Source organism: Triticum dicoccoides, chromosome 5B, assembly GCF_002162155.2.
Source record: "Triticum dicoccoides isolate Atlit2015 ecotype Zavitan chromosome 5B, WEW_v2.0, whole genome shotgun sequence".
Taxonomy (NCBI): Eukaryota; Viridiplantae; Streptophyta; class Magnoliopsida; order Poales; family Poaceae; genus Triticum; species Triticum dicoccoides.
The window spans coordinates 666,823,219-666,832,513 of record NC_041389.1 but is presented as its reverse complement, the minus strand read 5'-3'; the positions used below and the strand labels follow the sequence as shown (position 1 = coordinate 666,832,513).

The window sequence follows — 9,295 nt, the reverse complement described above, 5'->3', positions numbered from 1 at the left end:
TCTTGCCCGATCTGCGCCGCCGCCTTCGCGCCGTCGCCGGCGACCAACTCCGGCGACCGGAGCACGCCGCCGCCCGTCCTCTGCCTCGCCATCCGCCGCCTGCACCAGGTCACCGGCCTCCGCGCCCGTCTCCTCCTTCCTTCTCTGGCCCGATCTCTCCCTCACCTCGCTCTCTCTCTTCTCCCCGCAGGATCTGCCGCCGCCGCCTCGTGAAGCTCCGCTCGACGTCGGTGGCCCTCACCGATGCCGGGAACGGAGCCCCCGCGGCCAGATCCGTCCGGATCCGCTGCAGCAGCGCCGTCCCGGAACCTCCCCGCGCCTTCCAACCTTCCCGCCGGCGTCCCTGCGCCACCTGTCGCCGCCATGGCCTCGTGCTCGGGCGGGAGCACGAGGGCCTCGCTCGCCTGGGCCAACCTCCTCCGATCCGGCCCATCTCCCCCCGCCTCGGCCTCCTTCCTCCTCTGCCGGGCCGAGCCCAGGGTGAGCAGTTCCCCAGCGCCCGCCTCTTTTTTTTTTCTTTTCTCTTTTTCCCTGCCTGCTGTGGGCTTGCCCCAGATTCGGCCCGATATGTTTTTTTTTCAGGGGCTGCGAATTTGTCTATTATCCTCAGTTTGCCAGTTTTACAGATTAGTCCCTCATGTTCATGCATTTAATAACTCACGAACCGTGCATCGGATTAAAATGTTTTATATATGAAACTTGCTCAGAATTTTGTGTAGATTAATAATATCCAACTTTCATCTATATTTAAAATGTTAAAGATGCTGTTTGCATTAATTTGCTCCTTTGCCATGCTAAAATGCTTTATTTCATAACTAAATAACCGTAACTCCAATTTTAATAAACTTTATATGTAAATGGGGTAGAATTTTGCCTAGTTTATCATGGTGACCTTTATTTGCATATTAAACAACTCTAAAATTGTGTTTAGGGCAGAACAGGACCTAATCTAAAATATGCATATGGGGAGTTTCCGGAATTGTTGTTCGTTGCTTCCGGCCTCATTTAAACTTGACTAGATAGGTAGTTTTACTTTGCTTCCCCCTCTTGCCATGTTAACCAACATTTAATATTGTTGAGTACATAAACGAGATCAAACTAAATAACTTGTTGTGGTGTTTCGTCAATATGCAACTCGTTGCATATTGATCTCCACTTAATTTGTAGAACTGCTTGTGCACTTTGCCATGCCATGCTTCATTAAACCGGACATGCATCATACTCGTTTGTGCATCATGCCATGTTGATGTGTTGGTTATTTACTATGTTGTGTGCTTCTTTTCCGGTGATTGCTCCTTCGGGTTGGTTCCGATAACGTCGCGTTTGTGAGGATCCGTTCAACTTCGTCCGTTTGTCTTCTTCTTGGACTCGTTCTTCTTCCTTGCGGGATTTCAGGCAAGATGATCATACCCTCGAAATCACTACTATCTTTGCTATGCTAGTTTGCTCGCTCTTGCTATGCCAATGCTCCGATGCCTACCATTTGCTTGTCAGCCTCCCAAATTGCCATGTTCAACCTCTAACCCACCATGTCCTAGCAAACCGTTGATTGGCTATGTTACCGCTTTGCTCAGCCCCTCTTATAGCGTTGTTAGTTGCAGGTGAAGATTGAAGTTTGTTCCTTGTTGGAACATGAAGATGTTGTTCCTTGTTGGAGCATGTTTACTTGTTGGGATATCACAATATATCTTATTTAATTAATGCATCTATATACTTGGTAAAGGGTGGAAGGCTCGGCCTTATGCCTGGTGTTTTGTTCCACTCTTGCCGCCCTAGTTTCCGTCATATCGGTGTTATGTTCCCGGATTTTGCGTCCCTTACGCGGTTGGGCTATAATGGGAACCCCTTGACAGTTCGCCTTAAGTAAAGCTCTTCCAGCAATGCCCAACATTGGTTTTACCATTTGCCACCTAGCCTTTTCTTTTCTCTTGGGAGTCGCGCTCCTGAGGGTCATCATTATTTTACCCCCCGGGCCAGTGCTCCTCTGAGTGTTGGTCCAAACTAGAGTCCTGTGCAGCGCCCCCTCGGGGAAACTCGAGGTTTGGTTTTAGTTGTACGGAGCGCTCATCTGAGTGTGCCCTGAGAAAGAGATATGTGCAGCTCCTATCGGGATTTGTCGGCACATTCGGGCGGTGTTGCTGGTTTAGTTTTACCCTGTCAAAATGTCTTGTTGTACCGGGATACCGAGTCTGATCGGAGTGTCTCGGGTGGAGGTCTATTCCTTCGTTGACCGTGAGAGCTTGTCATGGGCTAAGTTGGGACACCCCTGCAGGGATTGAACTTTCGAAATCCATGCCCGCGGTTATGGGCAGATGGGAATTTGTTAACGTCCGGTTGTAGAAAACCCGAAGTTGACCTTAATTAAAATACATCAACCGCGTGTGTAACCGCGATGGTCTCTTTCCGGCGGAGTCCGGGAAGTGAACACGGTGTTGGAGTTATGCTTGACGTAGGTAGTCCAGGATCACTTCTTGATCATACCTTTATCGACCGTGCTTTGCCTTCTCTTCTCGCTCTCATTTGCGTATGTTAGCCACCATATATGCTAGTCGCTTGCTGCAGCTCCACCTCATACCTTTACCTTACCCATAAGCTTAAATAGTCTTGATCTCGCGGGTGCGAGATTGCTGAGTCCCCGTGGCTCACAGATACTTCCAAAACCAGCTTGCAGGTGCCGTTGAGTCCGTGCAGATGACGCAACCAAGCTCAGGAGGAGCTCGATGAAGATCTTGTCCTTTGTGTTGTTTCCGTTCTAGTTGATCAGTAGTGGAGCCCAGTTGGGGTCGATCGGGGACCTTTGTCGCATTTGGGTTCTTCTTTTATTTTGGTTCCGTAGTCGGGCCTTGATTGTATTTGGTTGATGTAATGCTTTATTCATGTAATTGTGTGAAGTGGCGATTGTAAGCCAACTATATATGTCTTTCCTTATTATATTACATGGGTTGTGTGAAGATTACCTCACTTGCGACATATGCCTTCAATGCGATTATGCCTCTAAGTCGTGCCTCGACACGTGGGAGATATAGTCGCATCGAGGGCGTTACAAAATAGCAATGGCAATGCTTCTGCTGGATTGAATTTCTCGTGCAAACAACTCGACATGTCTACATATTTATGTAAACTTATACTAAATTCATGTACTGTAGGCAAATCCCAAGCATCATTACATAGATTAGTCTGAATAGTGATAAACCAAAATCTGAACTTCACGAAATCACCAAAGCAAAAATGGCTTCCACTATTAATCCAGTATATTTCCAACCTAAATTGTAAGGCGAAGAGCCAAACATCCAATAGAATATGGTCGGTAGAAAAGCACTACACATACACCTGTGTTAAATTTGTCCAATTAAGTTGTGTCACTCAACAAAAACAAAGGTATAGGTGTCGGTATATTTTGGTTCATGTCCTGTTATCATCTATCCTTATTGAGTTTGCAACAAAAAATTCTACAAGGAACATAATATGAACAAGAGACATCACCAACAAGTATTTCACAAGGAGACGCACGGAAAGAATATCAAGGAAGTGATCGTTGATGGAACAGCTAGCTTACCATGATCAAGTTACATTTATAGGCAGACCATAAGATGATTCAAATCCACTAATATTCAATGTACTCATGATCACCTGGTTGGCAAAACAACAAACAACTCAGCCACACAGCAATCTGGAGAAAATTGAACAACATAAGTAGCTAAGCCTTGGTCTGGTGGGTTACCTCCAGGTATCTTGTCGAATCCCTACCATTTGGACACGCAGACAACCACTTCGTATCCCGAGTACTTCAGGAGCTTCACGGGTAAATGGCGGATGCAGCTGCTAGTACATTGACCTCTTACAAAATCCTGGAGCCCTGCATCATGGATCAAGAACAAGAGGGAGTGAACAACGGAGAGCACCTCGTTTTCTTTCTGCTCTCCTGCTTGCTTGTACTCCCTCTGTTCCCAAATGTAAGTCTTTTTAGAGATTCCAACAAGGGATTACATACGGAGCAAAATGAGTGAATCTACACTCTAATATATGTCTATATACATCCGTATGTTGTAGTCTATTTGAAATCTCTAAAAAGACTTATATTTAGGAACAGAGGGAGTACATCTAAAAGGAACATGCAGATATTTAGAATGTCAGCTTCAGCATAGAACCAGGCTTGAGTTATTCAATTATTATTTTGGGTAAAACTAATGAGCAAAACAGATAACAGAGTGCCTTTCTCTGAACCAGGCTTGATAAGGACGCGCACACATGGCCCGGTTGATTACAAATCAGCTAGCTCATGATTAGACTACATGACAAATTGTGCCCACGCTTATATTTTATTTTAACTCTGAGCAATAGGGCTAAAAGCCTGAAAAATTTGTCTTCAGAATGAATCATCGTAATTGAGACTAAATTGTACTATGGTGGATTCAAAACCTCAGAGATAACTAAATTGTATTGTGCAATCAAAACTTGAGAGATAAACAATTACACATGCAAACCAGAGCAGAAGAGGCTAACAACATCAGGAATACTAACGACAACTAGAAGAACGCCCGTGCGTTGCAACGGGGCAACATTAACTTTAAGAGTTCAATATTAATATTCTCATACATATCAAGTGACATTGGTGGCCTTTTTTACCATCAAATCCTCACACACACATTCTCTCCCTCCCTCTTCCTCACTCTCTCCCCCTCTCCCTCCCTCTCTCTCTAACACACACACACACACACACATATCCATCTTATTGGGTACGGGACCATAATCCATCTATTTCACACACACGCTAGAGCATAACAATATGGATTATGTGATATTTGCCACAGCTCCAAGAATACGCGAGAGGAGGTGGCCCGGGTCGGCGTCGGCGCCGTTCGGCGCGGGCCACGGGCCCGCTTCCAAGTGTGTCTGCGTGCCGGCCACCCACGCCGGGTCTTTCAAGTGCCGCTTCCACCGCACCAACTCCCAGGGCCACGGCCACGGCCAGGGCCAGGGAAGCCGCCCTTCTTCGCCCCCTTCACCGACCGCGGCCAACGCGGTGCCGCGGCAGCCGGCCTCGCCGTCCTCTTCCTCCGGCACCGTCGTGACCCAATGACGCAGCCCAAGCATCGGCCTCGAGAATCAATGATGCTCGACAATGGAGAGGGAAGGGAAGATCATATCAATGTCATAAGAAAGGGAGTTTATTTACTACTTCCGCCTTGATGTATTGTTTTCTTTGTTTGTTTTCTAATTAAGGTAAGGTTAATGTGATTGAGCGATTTTGCTGAAAATCAATTATTTGTTTTCTAATTAATGTGATTGAATGATTTAAGGTAATGTTAATTAATTTAGATTTGATCTTTAGAGATTGTTCGTGATTGATTCTACATTACTAAATAATAACTTGCGTCAGTATGGAAAGTTCTGATATGTTCAGATTTCTTTCGTTGTGTGAGAGGGTGACGCGAAAATGAACCGATGAAGTGGGGAAAGGGACGAAAAAAAATCTACAAAAAAAAACCAGCGAAGGTGGGAGGAGATACCAAAAAAAACCCATGGAAGGTGGGACGAAAAAAACCCTGGAAGCGAGACTACCAACTGCTTCATTAGGAATAGAGATTAACTTGGAAGCAACTGCTACCAAAAATGTAGTACTAACGACAAATTCATTTGGAAGCAGCCGATATACATTTGGAAGCAACCCAGAGTAAGCAGCTTTAGAGAGAAATTTATGTAGCGGATCAACCTGGCTGCTGCTCACTTGCGAGGCACATCCAGCGTGACGTTGGTGCCCCTGCCCCTCCCTCTCCAGATGTGGCGGCGCGACGTGCCTTTCCGCCTATACTGCCTCCGATTGGGGCGAAAGGAGGCACGCGGGCGGACGGCGCCGTGAGCGAGGCGCGTTAGCGGACGACGATGGTGGTCGGAACTCGGGAGGCAGCTGGGGGGTGGCGGGTAGATTCGTCAAGCGAAGAAGAGATTGATTTTACTGAACGGGTAGCTAGCGATCACGGCCAGTCTTCGAAAATTGCTAAGTCCACACATAGAGCTATTAAATTAATGAGGGTTGTTAGATTAAGATTTGTGGGTTTAATCGTACGGTGCTGATTGATACAGACGGTGTGGTGGGGCTAATTACGGGGTACATCTAAGAAAGTTCTTATTTGATTGTTTAATAGTAGTGGAGATACGAGACATCGATTGCTTGTGAAAAATATTACAAAGATGTCCTCAATTCCATAAAAGAATTTTGTTCCATCTATGTGATTGTGATGTTCCTGAAACGTATGATCACTTGTCTATTGTCCTTTTGGGTCTGAAATATTGTTGCTCATCCTTTCTCATCATTATATAGACAAGAATAGTAATTTTGGTCTATCCTTCCCATCAAAGTATGGAAATAAAGAAAAATTGATATATAGATTTTAAAAGTGATGTGTTGGCCTTTCAAAAGCTGCTTAGTTGTCTCATCTCTTGCTGGGAATTGGGGTGTTGAAGATATCAAGCAAGGATGTCCATATGCTACTAATCGTACACCTCCTCTTCATAATCGTTGACTTTACAAATTCAAGCCCATTTAAGAAATATTACACTTTCTAATGTGACACTTATTTTGAAAGTTGGAATGTAGGGAGTATATGACACAGCAGATTGTGATGCCCAGTGTGAGCGACAATGATCCATTTTTCCCGTATGAGTTGTCCGACAAAATAATGTCGATGCAAGACGGCGCAGCAAAGCGCGCTTTTGGCTCTAGTAGAGATGAAACAGTGGAGGAAGTTGACGTCCGGAAGTAAGCGAGAAGCGGCTGAAGTCAGTCAAGTTTTTCCTTTCAAGGATAAGTTGGTTAAGTTTTTGTTTTTTTGGGAAGGGTTAAGCCGGTTAAGTGATCCATAAATAAATTGATAATTAGGCCAACAGCCTATTAGTAATTCATTGTGCGCCTAACCCTAACCCAGACGCGAGATAGGAGAGGTGTTTTACTCGTATTAGATTCTATCTCTTCTTCTGTTCTAACTCTTCTACCGACCTTCTGTAATTCCATGATGAATCCTAGCGATCTCCTTTCGTGTAAGCCACGGCTGTTCTCTTATTAATACAAACCGCACGCGGCCCTCAGGGGTTACCAAGGTTTTGGTTACCGGTCGAAATTTCAAGATTTCCCATGGTTACCGCGTATTTCCGTGCCCCTCGGTAAATGGCCATACCAAGCAAAAAATACCAGTTTTTTGAAATTTTTGAATTTAAACACTCGATTTACAGTAAAGTACCTAGGATCTAATTAATGCCATGAGATTTGGTTCTGGCATGTTGATAGCAACCTAGTTTCTGTTTTGAGAGGTCTCTGGTTCGAATATTCCTTCATTCACTTGTTTGAATTCAAAATTCAACTATAAAATTCGCTCGAAATATTCTTGGTATTTCTCGGTATTTCTCGGTAACCGTGGTAACCACATTTACCCGTCCCCTTCGGTAAAATTGCCTCATTCGGTAACCAAAACCTTGGGGGTTACACGATTCCATCAAGCTCACGGCCAAGCGCAGCGATTCCGATGTCGCCCATCGGGAAGTTCGTGTTCTGCTTGACCGTGTTCGCCGCATGGCGCCTCAGCTCGACCCTGTTCGCCGAGGCGCCGCCTCCAGCTCCTGGTGTCGACTCCGCGTCCAGGAACGCATCGTGCCTGGCTCTCGCCAGGGAGACCGGAATCCGGTCGGAAGGCGGCACGGGGCGCAACTTCGTCATCTCGCTGCTGTCCATCCATGCGGCGCTCGCGAAGGTGGCCGCCGGTGCGCGGGGCGACACTCTTAGCGAGCTCCCGCGGTTCCTCGGGTCGGCGTCGCTCAACGAGCTGCACCGCGGGGCGGCGACCGAGCTCGTCGGTAGGCTCAACGGCATAGCGCAGACGTCCTTCGCCAGCGGCGTGTGGGTGGACCGGATGCTGGCGCTCAAGCCAGAGTTCACGGCCATCGCCGCGTCGCGGTACAACGCAACGGTAGAATCCGTGGACTTCATGTCGGGAGCCGAGCAGGCGAGGCAGCGCGTGAACGCCTTCGTGGCGGACGCGACCAACAAGCACATCCTCGAAGTCCTGCCTCCGGGCTCCGTCGGCTCCGGCACGGCGGTCGTCCTCGCCAACGCTCTCTACTTCAAAGGGGCGTGGACACAGCCGTTCGACGTCTCTACCGCGCCGTTCCACATTCCAGGCGGCACCACCGTGCGCGTGCCATCCATGACGACAAGCGAGTCACAGCACATCGCGGTCTACCCGGGCTTCAGGGCCCTCAAGCTGCCGTACAAGAACGACGTGCAACAGCAAGCTGAATTCTACATGCTTATCCTACTACCGGACAGCGAGACTGAGATCGCCGATCTGTACGACAAGGCCGTGTCGACGCCGGAGTTCATCAAGACGCACACGCCGACAGGGAAGGTTCCAGTCGGGCGGTTCATGGTCCCAAAGTTCAAGTTCACGTCCAAGTTCGAACTGTCATCCGACATGCGAAAGCTTGGTGTCACTAGGGCTTTTGAAGGAGGCGACTTCTCGGGCATGATGACCGGCGGGGAAGGGCTTTCCATCAACGGGGTGTACCACAAGGCCACTATCGAGGTGGACGAGGTAGGCACCGTGGCCGCCGCTGCCACGGCCATTGTCGGGTTTGGTAGTGTAGGACCGGGGTATGGTGTAGATTTTGTGGCCGATCGGCCTTTCTTATTTGCCGTGGTAGAGGAGGGAACAGATGCAGTTTTGTTTCTTGGTCACGTGGCTAATCCTCTCGCTCGCTAGATGAATAGTAAATAATTATTTTATAAAATGTGGAATCCTTTGATCGTTGAATGAATTATTGTAACATTGTTCGTCGGTGATGCACAGGACACGCCACAACACTATCTCTCGCGACCATTACGCCAGATTGGCAAAAAGTGGAACCCATTACGACCATTATATAGAACAGATTTGAGTTGCATCGCCCTCCTCTGGCGCTCCCACGGGCGGCAGGGGAGGAAACCCTAGCCGCCGCCGAGCCGCGACCCTCTCCCCATCCCTCCCCTCGCCGCCGCCAGGGCGTGTCGGCGGGCGAAGCCCGCCCGGCATGGGCGGCGGCGGGGCTTTCTCTCCTTCTCGCGAGGCGGGATCGCCGTGGGGCGATTTACCCTGGCCGGAACGCGGCGTTGTGCGGGACGCGGCGACGCTGGGCTGCCACGGTGGCTGGCGTGGAGGGCTGCACGAGGCGGGCTGCGTGATGGCGGCGCCCGTCGGCGGGATCTGGCGCTCGTCGTTGGCGTTCGTCGGCGGCGGCAGCGGGACTGGCGCTCGCGCTGGTCGGG

The 9,295-nt window shown here is 48.5% G+C and overlaps 1 protein-coding gene across 1 annotated transcript; it reads left to right on the top strand.

The window, feature by feature from the left end:
- The first annotated feature begins 7,520 nt into the window (after nt 1–7,520).
- On the top strand, nt 7,521–8,753 carry LOC119310441 (putative serpin-Z12). The gene has a single exon (XM_037586194.1). It carries the CDS (start codon nt 7,521–7,523, stop codon nt 8,751–8,753), a length of 1,233 nt encoding a protein of 410 aa, XP_037442091.1.
- Nucleotides 8,754–9,295: the final 542 nt, after the last annotated feature.

Excerpts from the sequence above, each read along its gene's own strand:
- LOC119310441 (XM_037586194.1), top strand. The coding sequence starts at position 7,521 with ATGTCGCCCATCGGGAAGTTCGTGTTCTGCTTGACCGTGTTCGCCGCA.